This window comes from Phoca vitulina, unplaced genomic scaffold, assembly GCF_004348235.1.
Source record: "Phoca vitulina isolate PV1807 unplaced genomic scaffold, GSC_HSeal_1.0 scaffold1, whole genome shotgun sequence".
NCBI lineage: Eukaryota > Metazoa > Chordata > Mammalia > Carnivora > Phocidae > Phoca > Phoca vitulina.
Genome location: NW_022589704.1, coordinates 19154636 through 19175126, shown reverse-complemented (window position 1 = coordinate 19175126; position 20491 = coordinate 19154636). Strand labels below are relative to the sequence as shown.

Sequence of the window (20491 nt, the reverse complement as noted above, 5' to 3'; positions counted from 1 at the left end):
AAATGCATCTTGGATGATTATCTATAATCTTGTCAGTGTGTGTGTGTCTGGAGAGTAAGAATTCGATCATTCTGTATTCTCAGCAGGCTCATGGCTGAGCCTGCATTTCCTGTTTCAGATGACAGAGACTGTGTTTTAATTTCCCAATATAATGCCTGGCACAGCCTTACCTGCAGAAAGGTGTGTTCACAATGACTTTTGATAAGGCTTCATAATTCTTCACTTTGCATGTACAGACACAGACTTAGAGACATACAAAGTCCCTTGGCCTGGAAGGGCCTTCTGCAAAGTAGCCTGGCGGTATTCTCTCCTCTCCACCTCCTGCGCGGCACTCACAGGTGGGAAGCTAATCACAGGTGGAAGCCTAATTCCATTCTATCTGATACGTGTTTATTCAGACCTTTGGTGTGCCAGGCCCCGAGAAAAAGCTGTATCGTGGGCAAGGAGACAGGGAGGGAGAAGGCCATAGGTTCTGGCCCTCAAGATGTATCCATATAAAAGAAAGTCCATGCATGTCTGGGGTTTCTGAATGAAGCCAGCATTAGGTGTTGGGATTACAGTTCCGTTTAGGGATACCTCAACCCATCTCTTGGCTTTTTTGAGGGTGAGGATGAGGCCTCCAATTTATTGTGCGTAAGGATCCTATATGTCTCTGCTCTCCACGCTGGGGACCCAGCCTTTAGATCCAGCTGTCTATCAGAGGGAGAGAGTGTGTGATTTGGGGGTCAGCTTATCCAGCCTCTTAGGCCCGAGCCCAGGCTGCAGGGAAGAAAACAAGAGCACTGCTTCACCTGCTTCCCTCCCCAACCAACTCCCAGCAGGAGAGAGCTAACTTGACTGTTGGCAGCATTTCCTTCCCTTCTTGTGCTGGGCCAGGGCTAGGGCTGGAGCCAGAAGGTTTGCCCAAATTTGTTGATGTCACCACGCCTGCCCTTGCATCTACTTCCCTCCCACTGACCTCAACAACTTCTGGAACCCATCAGGAAGGCAGCAATGCAGGGGGCGGGAGCAGGGGGTGGGTGGGGGGAATGATGTGGAAATTCCACTGGGCTTGGGAGGCAGGATACCAAGGTCCTACTCCTGTCTCTGCCACTCATTGTTGCATAATCCTGGTTCAATCACACCCTCTGACCTTTGTGGTCTCTTCTCATCCTTAAGGGTATATGGTTTACAGGTCACCTGCTTAGGGAGGCCCACGCCCATCTAAATTGGTCCTCTGTCCTCCTTATCATTGGCCCCTCTGCTTGCTCCCTTTATCACAGCACACTTTGTAATCACACACAAATATGTACATATGTGTGGGAGTGTATATATATGTGTGTATATAAATATAAATAAATGCGTATATAATTGTTTGTTGGCTTATTTGGTTTGTTTCCCTGCCAGAATCTAGATTGCAGGCTCCAGGAATGTAGAGGCTGTGTGTCTTTGACCCTTGCATCCACAGAGCCTAGAACAGTGTTTGGCGCAAAGGAGGGCACAGAATAGTAATTTAGTGAATGAATACGTGAATGAATGGCCATTGACCCACATGATCTTCCAGGTTCCTTCCAGCTGAAGAAGTTTCAGGCTAAGATTTCCCGCCAAGAGGACCATTCCAGGGCCTCTCGCAGAGTCCCCTGTTGGGGGAAGGTGGGAGGATGTCGAGAGTGGGGGTGTTGGGGGGGGCACCCGTCGAGCCTCGACCGCCTCCCCGCCCTCTGGAGATCTTGGATCGGGATCGGCGCAGGTCCGGAGGCCGCTCCCGGGCCGGCCAGCGGGGGCGGGGCCAGGCCGCCTCCTGCGGGTGGCATTCGGGGCTTACGCCCGGCCGAGGGTGGCGAGGGGGCGGGTTCGAACGCGAGTCACGGAGCGGGGCGGGGCCAGGATGCCCCCCCACGGCCCCCCAGGCTGGCAGTTCAGGGGGCGGGGCCCCAACCCCGCCGATTCCCTGCCAAGGGGCCTGGGCCGAGCCGTCGCCTAGCAACGCCCCGCCCCGCCCCGCCCGCCCCCGGTCGGCCGCGGGCGCCTGCCCCCAGCATGGCCTGGCCCGGCTGGTCCGCGCCGTGGCTGTGGGTCTCCGGCTGCGGGCTGCTGCTCCTTGTCCTCGTCCTGCTCGTGAGCCCCCGCAGCTGCCGAGCGCGGCGGACCCTCCGCGGCCTGTTCATGGCGCGCAGCAAGCGGCTGCTCTTCCGAATCGGGTTAGTGCCGGGCTCCCGCGGCGGGCGCGCTGCGGAAAGGGGGCTGAGAGGCGGGGGCCGGGGGTAGGGCTTGGGGGTTCGGACGGGGGCTGGGACAACCAGAGCCAGAGAAGAGCGATCGAAGGGGCGGGCTGGAGAAGCCACTGATCTGGGGGAACTGAGAAGAGCAGGAGTTGGGGGGGGCTGGAAAATTGGGATGGGCGGGGGAAGGATTGGAGGGGCAGGCCAGGGAAAGGGGGCATGAGAGGACATCTGGGGAAAAGAGCCAGATGAGGGGCTGGAGACAGGGAGCTGGAAAAGGAGGGCAGGTGCAGAAGAGAAGGAATGCTTCAGACCATCGAAGTGTCACTTGAAACCGCCAGCTCCCTCCATGTGTCCCTGTCCTTCTCCCCAACACCCAGCTCCCCACCACACAATGTAAGCTCTTCTGTCCCAAGCGAGAGTCCCAACTCTGTAGGTCCGTCCCTTTCCTTCTATTCCCCCACCCTGGCCCGTGTCTGGAGCCCCAGGCTGTGAAATCCGACCCTTCTCACTCAGCCAGACTTGTGGAGGTTCGCTGACCTCCAATGTCTTTTTCCTGTCAGACCCCCTTCCCCCGGTCCTCACTCTTTCCTTCCCCCTACTTTTCCCCTTTCCTGGGCCAGACAAGGGGGGTAACCAGCTCTGATCTGCCTGGAGACACTAAAGGGGTGGGGGGAGACCACAAGAAGGCTTCCTAGGGCCCCTAATCCCTTCCCGCAGCCAGCCAGGGCTAGGGGGCAGGACCGCAAGCTTGAGGACAGCTATGATGGGGACGGGAACTGTGGGAGCCCTGGCCACTGGCCAGGTTTGGGGGAGGGCCTAAGCCTGGGAATTTCCTGAGCTTCAGAGAGGACATTGTACAATTTATCCCTCCTCCCCAGACTACCCCAGATCTTCCAAGAAGCTTCAGCGCTGGGATTCTACTCAAACTCAGTCTAAGGAGTAGATACAAGGGCTAGTGGGGGGAAAAGTGGAAAAGCATGGGGGGAGAGAGAATCTTACATGGGTGCCTTTGGGGCATTCACATCTCTAATGGCTCAAACATTGGTGACATTCTTTTTTTTCTTTTAAGATTTTTTTTATTTTTAAGTAATCTCTACACCCAACGTAGGGCTCGGCACTCAAACTCATGACCCCAAGATCAAGAGTCACATGCTATACCCACTGAGCCAGCCAGCACCCCAACATTGGTCACATTCTTGATAATGCTCCAACCAAGTCACCATTGCTCTGCAAATAGCGTTAAATAATGAGATTTACAGATATTTAAATAATTTCGTATTTGGGACCTAAAAAAAAATTTCCCCATAAAATTTCTGGGAATTTCACAGCTCTGTGTGGAGAAGGATTTTTAAATTTACTTCTGGCTTTCAAAGTCAGTCACACTGAAGTCATACAAATGGCCTGAGGAAGTGGAAAAGAAACGTTTCCACAAAGAACTGGAATCAGAAGTCCTGAAATAAGAATTTCCAAGATCGCCTTCTCCGAATCCTGAGGGTCTGGGTATTCCTAGAACTTAGGATCTGGGAATTTCCAAATTCCCCAAACTTGGAATTCTCAGAGAACTTCTTTGGAATTCGGTTTTTCTGTTGGGCTTTCCTGTGTCTGGATCTCCCTATTGCCTTGGAATCAGCTCCCCAAATTTGCAGAGCAGAAGGGCGTGCCTGGAATCAGAATTCCAGATCCTGCCCCTCCACGGTCTGGGAAACAATCAGTTCAGTCCCTTGGGGGAGAGGCTGTTGGCTGCTGGGAGGGACAGGAGGTGTGAGCAGGAAATGGTCTGGGGGAAATGGGCAGGTGTTGCTGCCGGGGGGGTTGCCTCCAGGAAGGATGGGGAGGAGGGGGAGGGGGGGATAGGATGGGACAGGCTGTGATGGGAAGGGGCAGAGTGCGGGGCACACTCCACCCTAAACATGTGGCTGGGAGGACCACAAATAGAGGGTTCCATTGGGGGCTGGAAAGCAGGTGATGGAAATACTAAGAGAAGAGCAGTTATCATTAATAACAAGTAATTAATGATTACCACAAGTAATCAGTGGTGTTTGAAAATTTTATAAAGGGCTTTCCTCAGACATAACCACAGTTGTCTTGGGATGGGGATGCCTGGGCATCAGGGAGGGTACACCCAGGCTAACCTGAGATAGACACACACATGGGAGCATGGGAGACAGTGAAGCACATTGCATGTGGGGTTGGACGAATCTGCTTTTGAATCCTAAGGTTTGTTGCTTAGTAGCCACGGGACCTTGGATAGATAACTCAGCCTCTCTGTGCCTCGGTTATCTGCATCTGTAAAATGGGCATGGTGATTGTACCTCCCTCATGGGGATCCCGTGAGGACCAAATGAAATTGTGCATACAAATGCAAAGGTCTGGCTCATAGTAAGTGCTTGGGAAATGTTAGCAACGGCTCATTCTGGAGCATGGAGAGTGGGTGGGAGGGTGGCATTGGCCAGGCTCCTTCTGGAGCTTCCTTCCTTACTTCTCCTGTTTTCCAAGCCTATCCTGTCCACCCACCCCTCAGGAAATCCCACATCCCTTTATTCATCCAGTGAACTCCTAACTCTTCTGGGTTGGGATTGTGGGATCACAGATATGAACAGAGTCTGGTTGCTGCTCTCAAAGTATAGGGGAAAGGAACATGAACAGGGACCCAAACTGTGGCAGGAGGCAGGGCACGACAAGTTCCCCAGGGAGTGGCAGGGGTGACTGAGGAGGCTGGGATCAGGAGCGTGGGACTCTCCCATGTGTGCCACCAGCTTTGTGCCTCAGTTTCCCTTTTGCCCTTTTGCCTCCTCAGTGGTAGTTGAGAAGGTGTTGCAGAATGGGGCCCTGTGCCTGGGTGGCTCAGTCAGTTAAGTGTCTGCCTTTGGCTCAGGTCATGATCCCAGGGTCCTGGGATTTAGCCCCACATTGGGCTCCCTGCTCAGTGGGAGGCCTGCTTCTCCCTCTCCCACTCCCCCTGCTTGTGTTCCCTCTCTTGCTGTGTCTCTCTCTGTCAAATAAATAAATAAAATCTTTAAAGAAAAAAAGAATGGGGCCCTGAGCAGAGCCTCTGTCTTCCGGGGGGGGGGGGGGCGGTGAATGGGGAACAAAGCTGAGCTCGTCTGGGGCTCGGAACGTCTTGCACAACTGAGAAAGGAGATGACAGCCAGCCTTTGGGGTGGGCAGTCCTAGCTGCCAAAGCCCTTCTATCCTCCCTGACCAAACCCCCTCTTCATTCCTAGGCAGAGAGGGTCTTTCTTGATTCTCCTGACCCAGGTAAAACCAACTGTCCCTGGGGCAGACCTTGCTTGCTCTATTTCTGCAAGAGGAACCCCTTCTCTGGGGCCTGTGAGGCCCACTGGCTTGATTTCAAGGAGCGGCAAGAATCCTGGGCTGAGGGCCCTGAAGTAAATGACCCACCTGCTTGTGACCTGAATGAAGACTGCGCAGAGGCAGTGGGCTGGGCCATCCCCAGCGCAGCCTGCATGAGGGGAGCAGGGTCCTTTTCCTTTCACAGGCCTTTGGGACCCTGGGGAGCTACAGCCCCGGCATCCACAGCGGCCCCTTGGCTGCAGGGTAGTTTCCAAAGCGTGGCTCTGAGTGGGTGCCTCCTTCCCCGAGCCACACTGCCTACACCCCTGCCCAGGCCTTTGGGACCCTCCTTCACCCCCTGCAGACCTGCCCAATGCCATCTTCCGCAGGCCTGGAACTCTTTCTACACTTCCATCTGGGGCCCATCAGACCTTCCTTCCTCCGTATGTCTCTACCTGTCAAATGTTGTTGCATTCTCAAAGCTCACCTTCAAAATACATCCAAGCGCACCTGGCTGGCTCAGTTGGTAGAGCATACAACTCTTGATCTTGGGGTCTTGAGCTCAAGCCCCATGTTAGGTGTAGAGTTTACTTTAAAAAAATAAGTAAATAAAAATAAAATATATCCCAAATCTGAACACACCTATCCCTACTTCTGCTGTTGTCACCCTGGGCCAACCCATGGCCCTCTCCTGCCTGGCCTCCTAAACTGACCACTTCCTTTGGCGTTTGTACCCCCAACGTATTCTCAGCGCAGCAGTTAGAACGAAACCATTAAGATTTAAGTCAGAAATGTGCCATTCTCTGCTCAGATCCCTCCCGAATGGCTTCAAGGTCCTGTGTGACCAGCCCATCCCCCACCCCACCTTTATGCTCTTCACCTTGCTCCTTCTGCAAGATGCCTACTCTGGCCACTTGGCTCTTCCCTAAACACTCTAAGACAGTCTTACCTCTGAGCCCTTCGATTGCTGTTCTCTCTCACTAGAACCTTCTTCCCCCCAGATGGCCACATGGTTTGCTGCCCCACTCCCTTTAGGTCTCTGCTCAAATTTCACCCTATTGGGGAGTCTTGCTCTGACCACCCCATATAAAAATAGCAACACTCACACCCCTGCACTCTATCCCCTCTACCCTGCTTTATTGTTCTCCATAGTACATATCACCATAGGGCATCCTATATATTGATTTGTCTATTGGTTTATTGGTTTCCTCCCCCAACCAGAATCGGAGCCACAGGAGGGAAGAAATTTCTTTCAGTAATGTATCCCAGTGTCCAGAACAGTGCCAGGCACACAGTTAGCCCTTGTTAAAAAGTTTTTTGAATGAATGAAAAGCCTGCCCAGCCTCCCCAGTCCAAATTCATCTCAGCCTCCAGCATGACCTTGGCCCTGGCCTCCCCCTTAGAGCTTTCACTGCACATTCTGGCTTGTTCTTACATTAGGTGTCCACAGGTCTGATTCCCCCACTGGACTCCTAGCCCAGGGAACAGGACTGAATCAAGAGGGCCTGGCACTGGGGTGAGGGAGAGCAGGGGAAAGCCGAAGGAACAGACCCAAACCCAAATCAAACAAAACCCAGGGGCCTTGGCTGGGCAGGTGGCCAGGGTCGCAGGCAGGACTGAGACCTGGCCAAGAGGCCTCCGGCCATGGCGATGCCTCTGATTCCCTTTGAGAGCCCTCAGCCGGCCTCCTCCTCGCTCTGGGGAAGATGGATGGAGTCCAGAGAGGGCTGTGAGGGCTGTGGGCCGGCATGGAGCCTGGAGCTCGGCCGCGTGGTCCCCCGGGCAGGCCTGTTCCGACCCGCGCAGGTACCGCCCCTCTCCTGGGAATGGGGAAGTGCCCCCCCCCAACTCCAGGCTTGCCGGCAGCTTCAGGAAACTCCCTCCCTAGGGCCTTTTTAGCTGTCTCATTATCTTCTTTGGTTTCCTCAGTTTTGAGAAAGTGTAAAACATTGAGCCTCTTTCTGTTCCTAAGGGTCCTGAGAGCAGGCCCCGTTCCAGTAGCACTCCAGGCCCCTCGGCCCTCAGACAGGCATTTCTGGGTTTGGTTTCATAAAGAGGTGCCAAGCCTGGGGCAGGCTGTGTCCTGGGGGGCATGAGAGGAGATGCCAAAAGTGCCCCCTTGACCAGAGGCCTCAGCAACCTGGGCCTGCATGTTGGGGCCTAGTGGAGTTCAGGGCCCAGGACGAGGTGGGACTGACACTTGAGAGCCCTCAGGCCTCTCTGGCCCAGATGGGGAGACTGCCCGCGGGAGGAGGGGAAGAAGAGCTCCATTGTGTGTTCTGCACTGGGTGTCTGAGGGAGCAGGGGGAGGGGAGGGGCTGTGTCTCAGTCCCCAGCTGGCCCACAGGCCTCCCATGGGGCTAGAAGTTCAGACTCAGAAGCCAGAGAAGCCATGCTTCTGTTCAGTGAGGCTGGGAGTGAAAGGTGTGCCCGTGACCCCTCACTGGGGTGACTGGTGCTGTGTCCCAGCCCTAACGCCTCAGGGAGGGCCCCTTGGGGCAACTGCAGGGGATCACCCCAGGCAGTCTGCCCCCACCCCCACCCAAACTTGCACAGCGGTTTTTCTGAGTCCCAGGAGACCAATTAGGAAACTTTTCTTTTGTTTTTGGTGAAGGGACAGTGGGTAGTTCTGGGCCCCAGAACTGCTGAATCAGAATCCAGGCAAGGGGCCAGGGCGTCGGGGGTGGGGGTGGGGCTGAGAGTGGGGGCGGGGAGAGCAGGGAGAAGAGGAAAAGGTCCAAATCTTCCTGTTTAACCAGCACCCCCAGATCATTCTGATGCAGTGGCCTCAGGCCCAGATCCCACCTTTCTGACAATGCCTGGGAACCCCATGGCAGAGAGTTTGAATCCCACATCAGGCCCTGGGGTGTCAGCAGCATCTTGTAAATCATGTGACCTTTCCAGGCTGAGCTGCTCCTTCAGGGAGGAGGAGGAGCACCCGGTTTCACAGAGAGGGAAACCGAGGCGGGGAGTGCGTTCCTGGTTCTTGCCTCTGGCAAAATTAGAAAGGAAGCTGTAGGGGCCCGTTAGATGGAGCAGTGACTCCCAGCGAGGTGGGGGGGGCTAGCAGATGGGACAGGTTCTTCCCAGTGACTCCTTCACCTTCACATTTTCCTGGCTGGGGTCTGTTCTGTTTTCCTACTCTTCTGCCTATGGAACCATCAACCCAGTCATAAATCCGGGATTAGGAATCAGAGCCTTGATTTGAAAGGGACCTTCAGGATTCTCCAGTTCAGGGTGTCTTACCCTGAGGTCCATGGGGTCTCGGACCCTCTGCATTCATCAGCAAAATGCAGCACATGTAATGAGTTCGGCCCAAGTGTGGGTCTCGAAAAGGCTAAACCAGTGATCCAAGAGGTCCCAGCGGCCAGATACTGGGCCGCGTGTCTGCATCACTGAAATCACCCTGACATAGCCTTTTTCTCAACAGAGGCCCTCAGAGGAGGTGGGTCTACCCGAAAATACTTCAGGCCCACTCATGTCATCCTCCGCCCTCATTCGGGGTTCGGGGAGGATGTTAGTAGTTAGAGTGTGAACTCCAGGATCAGGCTGCTGGGGATGATTCTCTGCCCCACCACTCGCTTTGGTGTGATCCTGAGTGGACCCCTTCCCACCTTTCCGGGCTTCCGTGTCCTCGTCTATAACATGGAGGAACGAATAGTAGCTGCCTCCAGGTTGTTTGGGGGTGGACAGGAGATGACTGGTGGGGAGACACTTAGCTCAGGGCTGCACTGAGGTGAGGTTGGGAGGAGATGAGCCCGTGAGCTCCATCTGCGTGTGCAGACCCCTGTCCAGCGCTCCCTCCATCTCCTCCATTCAGGGGCCCCGGGCCCAGACCCCAGAGCCTGGGAGGTTGGGATTTGGTGCCCTGTGACACAGCCCCACCCATGCCCTTGGGTCTAGGTGACCTGGTTATCAGAGCACCCTGCTGGGCCAGGTGTGTGGGTGCAGCAGGAAGAGGGAGGGACGTGGGAAGCCGATGGGCGAGCAGGGGAGGGGAGAGCAGGGGTAGAGGCGGTTGCAGCTTGGACCTCGTAAGCCCCCACCAGGCGTCACAAGGTCCACAGCCGGGCATGGGGCCCGCGGAGCTGATGGAGCACTCTGCACCAGGTCGCTGCTTTAACACCGGCATGCTGGCCCCCACCCCCAGCCTTTCCTGGGCACCAAGTCAGCATTTTCTGAGAGCCAGTTTGTGCTGTGCTGGGGCGGGGGGTACCGCGGGGCGGGGGGGTGCGGAGGAGCCAGGAGGAGCAGGCTGGGTCACCAGCCGAGTCCGCCTACACCATGCATGGCACTGATTAGACACCAGGGAGAAGTGGATAAGGCCCTGCCACTGAGGGAGCAGGGAGGTGGCTTTGAGCCGAGCGCCCAAGGATACTTAGGATTCGAGTAAATCCAGAAGGCCTGGAGGGTATTCAAGGCCGCAGGGCAGGAGCTGAGGCAGGAGCCGCGGCGGGATGGTAGTCTGAGATTTGCAGGATGTATTGGAGGCATTCAAAAGAAAATAGATAATATAACAGTTCCCCCGACCTCCCAGCTTAAGCAACAAAGTATTACTGACATGGTGAAGTCCCCGTGCCCACCTCGCAGCCCACCTCCTTCCTGCCCCTGCAGGAACCCAGCTGAGCTGCACCTCGACCGTGCCCTCAGCTGCCTTGATTCTTTCACTGCATCCGCCTGTATCCCCAAGCAATATAGATAGTGCTTTTGCATGCTTTGGCATTTTTAGTTATTTTGTATTATTTTTTTAAAGATTTTATTTATTTATTTGAGAGCGAGCGAGTGCGTGTGCACACAAGTGGGGGGAGGGGCAGAGGGGCTGATCCCAGGACCCCAGGGATCATGACCTGAGCCCAAGGCAGACGCTTAACCGGCTGAGCCCCTCAGGCGCCTTGCTTTGGCGTTTTTAATAACTGTTGCAGATTGTCTGTTTTCCCTGTAGTATGTCTGTTAGCTCAATGTGTATTTGAGTTTTGTGCACGTTGAGACCTGGTGCTCTAGATCATTCTGGTTGTCAGACACATCCCTGTCACCAGTGGGGAGCCACAGACGGCTCTTGAGCAGGAGCAGGACTTGTTCAGGTGGCGCTTTAAGAACTTACATTTTTCCATTGGTTTGCGGTTTGGGCAGAGAGCTGAGGAAAGGCGGCTTTCGCAAGGGCCTCATGAAGAGCTTCTGGGGCCTGTTCCCTGGCGCAGCCCATGTTGGGTTGTGGGGAGGCGAGACTGAGAGGATTCAGTCGGGGTAGCATATGTCAGGGAGAGAGTTCAATGTGGAGCTCAAGCTGTGTCACTGGGAGGGTGACACGGCCTTTCCCAGAGAGCGAGGCCGAAGGGGGATACGGGAAGGAGCTGACAAGCATGGTTTTGGACCCTGGCGACTGTGACGCCCAGCCAGCACAGCAGGCAGATGAAGGAGCCGCAGCTCTGAGGCTGGAGGGAGTCACACAGCAGTCACTGTCAGGGAAGGAGCAGGCCTGGGGACAGGATCCCAGAGCCACTGGGTCCTCGCCCCCGCCTCCCAGCCCAGGCCAGCCTTCCGGTGCTCTGTACAGTGACCCAGACCTCAGGCCCACAAGGCCACCTTGTCCCTCCCCCCATAGCCAAGCAGGGCACCCATCTCAGGTCTGGCATCCATTCCCCCCTACCTCTGCCTCACCCCTCCAGTCCTGTCACCCCGACAGTCCCTTGTCGTGTCCCCCACTGACGACTCAGTTCCTCTGGCCACCTGCCATCCTGCGCCCTTTCACCGCTCCCTCCAGCACTGCAGGCCCCCAAGCTCTTAAACAGGGAAGTCAAAGCATGTGCCTCCCCGCTTTAAAACCCACCAGCAATCCCCCCCACCCCCAGGCTGGCCTGCCCACCCCGCTGACCCCTTCCCTGGCACTCTCCATCCCTCCGCCCTGCCTGGCAACTCCTAGAACATGCCTGCCTGCCTCGGGGCCTTGGTGCCACTGCGCCCCGGGCAGCCTGCCCTCCCTCTCTCCTTTCCGTTCCAGCTCAGGTGTGACTGTCAGGGAAGAGCCAGGCCTTTTCCCTGAGCACCTTGTCTGCAGTCAGACTGCGTCCCCTCTCCTGCTCTCTTCCCTCACCAGCTGCACTCAGCCGCTCGCCTCTGACTGACTTCTTCCCTGGTCTGGGGTCTGGCGGCCCCGGCGGCCTTGCTCTCTGCTCTCTGCCCTGCATCCAGCACGTGCAGCAAGGATTTGCTGAAGAGAGGGAATGAAAGAAAGGGGCCTTGTTGACGGCAGCCTCCCAGCGCACAGCCCCTGCCCTCGTGGCTCTTGACCTTCGCTGGGGGAGAAAGCACATATAAGAAGCATCCAGTAAGGGAAGACAGCAACATTTATCAGTCCCTCCCGAATGTGGACAGCCATGTTCCAACAGCTGTGAGGGGGCCCCAGCCGAATTCGGGAAGGAAGTGACAGTTGCTAAACCTTCCACCCACCAGGCCCTTGGCGGACTATTCACATTTGTTATCTTGTTTTATGTCACTGAACGTTCACACAGTCCTGCAGGACTAAGTCATGGTGTTGCCACTCTGTAGATGAAGCTGATCTAAGAGACCAATAACTCGCCCAAGGACATGGGGCTGGGGGCGCCAAGCCATCACTGGAACCCAGAGCTTCCTGTGGCCAGGGCCCAGGCACTTTCTATAAGCCTAAGTAGGAAGGAGTGAGGTCAGGAACAGGACTCCAGGCATGGATGCAAGGTGGTGTCAGGGCACAGAGGAAAGTGATTTTATTGACTTATTTATGATCTTTTAAGTTTTCATTTTGAAATAATTTCAGACTTGCGAAAACAGTACACAGGATCCACCTATACCTCTCGCCCGGCTCCCCTGAATGCTACGTCTTCCCTAACCGCAGACAGTCAGCAAAACCGAGGCGTTAACGTCCATATAAACTCTTACCGACTCTCCAGACCTTACTGAAATTTTTCCAGTTGTCCCATTAACATTCCTCTTCTGGTCTAGAATCCGATCCAGGACATTTATGTTGTTCCAGCCGATCCCTTCCTGCTGGGCCTATCTGGTGCGCCGGCTCTGTAATTACCAGAGCACAGCGCAGAGAACGGGCAGCCCCTGCTGGCTGGCTGCTTTCCTCCCCGTGGGGACTTTTACACTTCCCGTCTGTCCCGTTCTTGGTGAGCCTTCCCCAGATTCTGGCCCAGCGGGCTCCCTCGCTTCTTGGAAATGTCACCTCCAGAGTGGCCTTCCTTGATGTCACCATTCTCTGTTCTGTTGCCCAGTTTGGTGTTGTCATCTTGACTTGACAATGTGTTTGTTATCCTGCCTGTCCCACTAGCGTATAAGCTGCCAGAGGGCAGTGACTCTGCCTTACTCACTCTGCCCAAAGCCGAGCCAGGCCTCACTAAATACTGTTGCATGGGTGAAAGTGGGAAGATCTGCAACTGATTTGAAAATGAAACAGAAAGAGGGCCAGGGCGCCTGAGTGGCTCAGTCGGTTGGACGTCTGCCTTCAGCTCGGGTCGTGATCCCAGGGTTGGTTCTGGGATCGAGCCCCACGTCGGGCTCCCTGCACAGTGGGGAGCCTGCTTCTCCCATTCCCACAGCTGCTCCCCCTGGCTGTACTCTCTATCTCTGTCAAATAAATAAATAAAATCTGAAAGAGAGAGAGAAAGAAAGAAAGAAAAGAAAGAAAGACTATGGAAACTGGACATAAAGACACAGAAAGCATGGCAAAACCCTGCCACAGGGTGTCCAATTTCCCCAGGCACACGAGTGCACGGGCACCCAGAACAGAGATGGCAGTGATTAATCTCTAATGCAATCATGGAGACCTGCTCATGTTTGACCAACTTGTTTGTAGACAAATCAGCCAGCTCTTCCCAAAGGGGCCTCAAGAGTGGCTGCCCCTGCCCCCTCCACCCCAAGATAGACACAGCAAATCTCCGTAGATATTTAGGGTCCATCATCTACCCCCAACCCTGCATCTTGACTCCTCTCAGGCTTTTTTTTTTTTTTAAGATTTTATTTATTTATTTGAGAGAGAGAGAGCAGGAGAGAGAGCGAGCAGGGGGGAGGGGCAGAGGGAGAAGGAGAAGCAGACTCCACGCTGAGCAGGGAGTCCGACATGGGGCTCAGTCCCAGGACCCTGGGATCACGACCTGAGCTGAAGGCAGACACTTAACCAACTGAACCACCGAGGTGCCCCTTCTCTGTCTCAGTCTTAATCAGCCAGAATCCCTGCCCCTTTTCTGACTGACTTGCTGGATGACCCTAAACATTGACACAGGAGGCTTTTGACACCAGCAGCCCAGCACCCCACCCTGGTCTCATTTTTCCTTGTGAGAGACCAAGGTGTGAGACAGCTTGAAGTGGCTTGTCCTGAGCTGGCTGGGCTGCTCACAATATTTGCAGGGCCCGGTGTAAAATGGAATCTGGAGCCTCTTGCTCAAAGAGCAGGAAAAAGGTGCCATGAAAGATACTAAAATATAAGCTTTTCCTTTCTTCTATGATTTCGCTTTTGACTTGTCTTGATGTTTTTATTTATTTATTTTTTTTAAGATTTTATTTGCTTGACAGAGACACAGTGAGAGAGGGAACACAAGCAGGGGGAGTGGGAGAGGGAGAAGCAGGCTTCCTGCAGAGCAGGGAGCCCGACGTGGGGCTTGATCCCAGGACCCTGGGCTCATGACCTGAGCCGAAGGCAGACGCTTAACGACTGAGCCACCCAGGCACCCCTGTCCTGATGTTTTTAATTTGCTACTTAACATCAGCATAAGTAAAGAAAAATTAAAAATCTAAATTGTCAGCATGAATTTTGCCTTTTGCTTTATTATATACAATCCCAGTTTTTTGTTTTTGATTTGCGGGGGGGGGGGGGGGGGGGGGGGGGGGGGGGGGGGGGGTTACAGGTAGGAGGGGGAGAGAATCCCAAGCAGGCTCCACACCAGCGCAGAGCGCTATCCCACAACCCTGCGATCAGGACCTGAGCTGAAACCGAGTGGGAGAGGTTCAACCACCTGAGCCACCCAGGCACCCCTGTACAATCCCAGTTTCAAATGCAAATATAAGGACATTTAAGTCACATATGAAATCACTGAAACTGTAGTTCACGTTTCCTAGCTTGTACACAGTATTTCGTTCTTACCCAAGCAGTAGAAATGCCGCACAAAACGGAATCACCTGTTTCTATTTTCACTTTTGGTACACCCACATTCTGCCAGCCCCGTCTGCCTCCGGCTTACTAACGAGCCAGGGAGGACGGAAGGGACAGGAGAGATGGGCCACCCTCTTTCCCTTGCCTCCTGTAGCGTTGTTTGCAGCGAAAACGGATCATACAGGGAAGTAACACGAGTTAAGAAAGGATGGGGCAGGGTTTCTTGGTCATTTGTGTTTCTTAGAACACCTTCTTTATGCATCTGAAGCACGTTCTGGTTTGGGCCAAAGGCGTGGCCTCTGTATACATAGATGTATACTCACCTTGTAGCCCCTTTGAGTCTTGAATCCCCACCACGGTGGGGCCACCAGAATCCTGTGCTCGTGGGCACCGTGAACGTGGGGCGGGGGTGGGGGTGGGGGGAAACAGCAGGGAGCGAGCATGCGCACACTGTGTGGGCTTCGACCCCAGCATTCCCTTGTCCTATCAGACTTCACTTCCGGGACACAAATCCAAAGGTAAAATCATGAAGAATTTCAAGATGGCGGCAGTGGAGCATTGAACCCAGAGTGGGGCCGTGTGTGCCTGGGCCGGTCACATGCTCGCCCTGCATGCCGCCATCCTGTGTTTGGAGGACTCTTAGTCACAAGACCCCTCTGTGCCTTGTGCCACTTTCTCGCCTGTCGCATTTGTAGCCTGAGATGGCCTGACATGGTGGTGGGAAGAGGGAGTGTGGTCAGGCCATCCCGCCTCGCCTCTGCCTGCTTCCTCCACCAACCCACCGGACAGAACTTTCTATAATTTCCCCAAACAAGGCCCTGCTGTCTGCTGCCTCTGGGCCTTGCCTGTTGTTTCCTCTGCCCCGGAGGCTCTCCGAGTTTGGTCCCCGGGCCGGGCCAGCAGCAACCAGCAGCACCTGGAGCTTGTTAGAAATGCGCATTCCCAGGCCCCACCCCGGACCGGCTGAGCCGGCACAGACAGGGGGACGAGGCAGGGAGTCTGGTTCAGCAGCTCCCCGGCGTGATGTGATGCGCCACTGCTCTTTGGAACTACGTTTCCCACCTCATTTCGCTGCCTAACTCCTCCACCCCTTTTGTGGAATAAACCCCTCACCCTCGGAGTCCCTTCTGTGAATCCCTCCGCTCACATCTCCCCCGATGGGCCTGGGGCTTGGGGGTGCCTGTCCCCTTCTCCCTCTCGGCCTGAGCACCGAGCAGGGCAAACAGTAGGCACACACTAAGCGCCGGCAGAGACGCGCCGCCCGCGGGTGTGGCCGAGGGCGGGGACGGGGGCGGGGCTGAGCGCAGACCTCCCGCCCCGCAGGTACAGCCTGTACACGCGCACCTGGCTCGGGTACCTCTTCTACCGCCAGCAGCTGCGCAGGGCTCGGAACCGCTACCCCAAAGGCCACTCCAGAACGCAGCCCCGCCTCTTCAACGGTGAGCTCTGGCTGCCCCGGGCCAGCGTGGCCCCAAGCCGTGCCCACCCCCCACCCCCGCCTACGCCCCATCCTACTACCCCCCTCGACCGCTGGGCTCCCTGCCCGGCACCCCGCCCACGGCCCATCTCTGTCCCCCAGGAGTGAAGGTGCTTCCCATCCCCGTCCTCTCAGACAACTACAGCTACCTCATCATCGACACCCATGCCCGGCTGGCTGTGGCTGTGGACCCCTCAGACCCTCAGGCCGTGCAGGTGAGGGGAGGACTGGGGGCGGGGCAGGGGTACTTCGGGTCATCGTGGGGACTGGCAGCTTTCCCTCACTGGAGAGGGGCTGTCCCTGATCCCTCTGCCAGTGGGATGTGCCCCCTCCTTGTGCCCTCACACACAGACCCTGACATGCAAGTACACACAGAGACCCCCCACAACCACAGCAGGGGGTGGGACCAGTGTCCAGGGCATGGCGGGGGCTGGGGGGGGGAGGGGACAGCCGAGGGGGAAGCCGAGCCAGACGGAAAGGGATGCCGACTCAGGACCATGGTCTGAGGTTTCTTCTGTCTTTCACTCTCTGTGGCCCCTTTCTGACGCTCCTACTTCTCTCCTCATCTGTGTCTGTCAGTGTCTGGGTCTCTCCATCTTTCCTTCCCGTTTCTTATTTCTCTGTGTGCACATGTATCTGTGTGTTCCTCTGCCCCTCGCGCCTCCCTCCACCCACCTCCCCATGGCCTCCCCTATGCCCTGGCTCAGCCTCGGCTGCCCCCCATCTCCCCAGCCTTCTCCTCCCTACCCTCTCATTCTCTAGCTCATCACCTCCCTGTCCCTCATCCTCCCTGCTCTCCCCCCTTTGCCCAGCACCTGCGCCCCTGTCCCTTCCTGCACACTGCTCCTCAGTCTCAGTACCTCTTCTCTCCCCCAGGCTTCCATTGAAAAGGAGGGCGTTAATTTGGTTGCCATCCTCTGCACCCACAAGCACTGGTAAGGGGCTGGGGTGGGGGTCTGGGTACAGATGATCTTCCCTGGCCGACCCTTGCCCCAGTGGGCTTGGCAGGACTAGGCCCAGTGAGGACAGGCTGGGCTGGGGGGCAGGGAGTAAGGATGCAAGGGCACCCACCTTCTTCATAAAGTCATGGGGACACCAGCAGAGAAGGAGGGAATGGGTGGGTCTCCCACCGCAGCACTTATCAGGCTCCTGAAACCCTAGAGGAGGGCAGGGCAGGCATTTATCTTTCGTTCCTTGGGCATGTATTAGATGCCCAGTGTGCTCAGGACATGGGCAAACCCTGTGAGTTCTTTCCTCAAGGAGATTATAGTCCGGTAGGGGAGACAGCCTTGTGTGACAGTGTACAACAATGACAAACATTTAGGTGGCAGTTGGCACAAAGTACATGAGGTGGAGGCCCTTGGTGAAGTGTGACCAGATCCACTTGGAGGAATTAGAGGCTGATGACCCTGGAGCTGAGAGAGTCCAGAAAGATCGGTCGGCACTGGCTGGGCGATGGAGGGGAGGGGTGGCAAGTCGTGGGGATGACACTGAGAGCAGGGGAGCAGCTCGAACAAAGGCCTAGAGGTGTGGACAGCTTGGCTCGGTTCAGAAGCCTAGGGTTCAGGGCTCGAAGGCCTGGAGATCTGGAATGAGGAAGGCAAAGAGGCCTAGTACCATTGCCCCTCAGAGTCCCTGCCTGTCTCTGCCATCCTCCAGGGACCACAGTGGAGGAAACCGTGACCTCAGCCGGTGGCACCAGGACTGTCGGGTGTATGGGAGCCCTCAGGACGGCATCCCCTACCTCACCCAGTAAGTCCCTGACCCGGGGTGGGTGGCCCTTCTGTGCCCCCTTTCCCACACCCCATCCTGCAGTCGACTATTGCAGGACTGCCAGCAGTTGGATCTTTGCTGAAGCCCTTCGTGGCCCTTAGAGGGCATATCACAGCCCACCCCCCAACTCATCCAGCCATGGTCCCCAAGAGGGGGAGAGGCGAGGGTTTGGATCTGAAGCCCTGGGCACTGTCAGTGCCTTCCCTGTCTGGTGTGGGGTGTGTCTGTCCCCTTCTCCCTCTTGGCCTGAGGACTGAGCAGGGCAAACAGTAAGGCTCCGTCCAGACACTGCATGTCCCTGCCTCCTTCAAATCACCCAGCCCCTTGGGCCTCGGGTAGGGCAAGGATCAGCACGGCCCAAGCTCTAGCACCTTCTCTCCCCTACTGCCTTGCTTCTCAGTCCCCTGTGTCATCAAGATGTGGTTAGCGTGGGACGGCTTCAGATCCAGGCCCTGGCCACTCCTGGCCACACGCAAGGCCATCTGGTCTACCTGCTGGATGGGGAGCCCTACAAGGGTCCCTCCTGCCTCTTCTCAGGGGACCTGCTCTTCCTCTCTGGCTGTGGTGAGTTCCTCCCAAAAAGGGAAGCAAGAGTGGGGGGTAGGGGTCAGGGCAGAGACCCAAGGACAGCACAGCCGCATGCAGTGCATGAAAACTTTGCTTTCAGTGCAGACACTGCCTTGCTGTTACTCCCATCACGTTAGCCCATTGTTTTGAACACCCTCACGACCCCCCCACAGGGGATGCACAGAATGAGACAATGCTTGCAACTGAGTACAGACCTGGCAGGGCGTTTGTTTCCACTGGGTAGAGCCTACCTAGTTCTCCAGTACCTGGAGAGACTAGGTTGCAAAAAGTGGAGAAGCCCCGAACGAGAGGGTGACCCGTGGGTAGGGGAGGATCACGGTCCCAGGCTGCGTGGAGTCTCAGAGGGCAGCCCAGGCAAAGAAAGAAGTGCTCCGTGGAAAAGAGCCACCCCACACCAACTGTGCCTGGGGCCCTGGGCACTCAGCCTGAAGATTCCATCCCCCTCTCCATCCACGTGTCAATATGTGCAGTGCGGGCCTTCCCACAGGCTTGGTTGGGGAGTGACTGTGGGCTCAGCAACCAGTGGGAAGGAGGACGTAGAGGCCTGGGGGGTGAGTGTGGCAGGGGCCAGGTTGAGGCCTGGTGGCCAGCCCCAGCTATGCACGCTGGTCCCCACCCCCCTCCATGTACCTTAGACTGAGCTGTGTTCTTCTACCTTGTAACACACCCACTGCCCCTCACCAGGACGGACCTTTGAGGGCACCGCAGAGACCATGCTGAGCTCCCTGGACACGGTGCTGGGGCTGGGGGATGACACTCTGCTGTGGCCTGGTGAGGTCCCCCTCCCACTCCTCCCTCACTCCCCTGGAGTCCCAGCCGCCCCAGCTGCTGGCCCAGAGGGGACACCACTCCAGCTCTGGAGCCAACTCTAGCCGTGAGGGCAGAGCCCCCTTCATTCTGGAGTTCTGGCTCTGAATGCCTCTGCTTCTCACGCCAACTGCCCCTGACAGCCAGCCCTCGGCCTCTTGGGAGCCCTGTAGGCCCCAGTGCATCCCAGAGAGATGGCTGATATTTTATAGCCAGAGCCGAGAACAGAAAACAGCCTTTGCTTATCAGAGAAGTCAGTAAATCCGCTCCGCACGTATCCACTGCATGCACCCGTAGCCCACATTGCGTGCGCATCCGTCCCCATGCATGTATGTGGCACGTCTGTCCGTCCAGGCGTCCAGACACTGCATGTCCCTACATACATCCACGAACATTGGATAGCCATAGTTCCTCAAACACATCGCTGAGATGTCAGCTAATCTGCGGAACGTATATTTATCCATCCCCTCATTTGACAAATACTTGATTGAATGCCAAACGCATACCAGGCTCTGTCCTAGGCACCAGGAACACATCTGTGTTCTAGGAGCATTATTTTTCCCACTTGCCAGATGACAAAACTGCGGCTCAGAGAGGTGCCATGACTTGGCTGAGGTTGCACAGCTGGGCAGGGGCGGAGTCAGGGCTAGGATGCGGGGCTCCCAGCTCCAGGTCTGGCGGTTTTGCCCCTGAACCGCTTCGGCCCCTTCACTCGTGGCTGACCTGTGCCCACATTTAGAGAAGCAGCCCCGTGTGCTTGGGGCTTTCCCGGCAGTGCCAGTCCTCCCCCCTGGTCGTCAGGTAGCCGGAGGGCTTTTTCTGACCACACCACCCCTCTCTCTGTGTCCTGCATCTTGGCCCCCCACCCCCACCCCCCGGTGGTCCTTAGGTCACGAGTACGCAGAAGAGAACCTGGGCTTTGCAGGTGTGGTGGAGCCCGAGAACCTAGCCCGGGAGAGGAAGATGCAGTGGGTCCAGAGGCAGCGAATGGAGCGCAAGAGCACGGTGCGGGGCGGGGCCTGGGGTCCAGCCCGGGGAGGGGGGTGTGCCCAGGGCACTCCCAGCAGGAGCCCCTCCGTGCTGAGCTGCGGCCTGCAGACCCATCCCTAGAGCCCCGACATGTTTGGTACACAGGCCTTCAAGGGAGGCCCCCTGGCTCCTGAGATGGGAGGGGACAGGGAGGCTTCCAGACTCTCCGCCAAACCGGTGCCTCTCGTCCCACAG

The 20491-nt window shown here is 56.4% G+C and overlaps 1 protein-coding gene across 3 annotated transcripts in view; it reads left to right on the top strand.

Moving 5' to 3' along the window:
• PNKD (PNKD metallo-beta-lactamase domain containing) overlaps positions 1 to 20491 on the top strand; it is a 59133-nt gene that overhangs the window by 36728 nt on the left and 1914 nt on the right. The window contains exons 1-8 of one of the 3 annotated variants that reach the window (XM_032402431.1): positions 1989 to 2180; positions 15946 to 16061; positions 16202 to 16314; positions 16976 to 17034; positions 17759 to 17851; positions 18273 to 18436; positions 19145 to 19231; positions 20157 to 20272. In XM_032402431.1, coding sequence (XP_032258322.1) covers positions 2020 to 2180; positions 15946 to 16061; positions 16202 to 16314; positions 16976 to 17034; positions 17759 to 17851; positions 18273 to 18436; positions 19145 to 19231; positions 20157 to 20272 — 909 coding nt within the window. In that variant the 5' untranslated portion in view covers positions 1989 to 2019. Of the gene's footprint in view, positions 1 to 1988; positions 2181 to 15945; positions 16062 to 16201; positions 16315 to 16975; positions 17035 to 17758; positions 17852 to 18272; positions 18437 to 19144; positions 19232 to 20156; positions 20273 to 20491 lie in introns of those variants that run through there. The other 2 variants (XM_032402421.1, XM_032402410.1) reach the window with 2 other exon arrangements.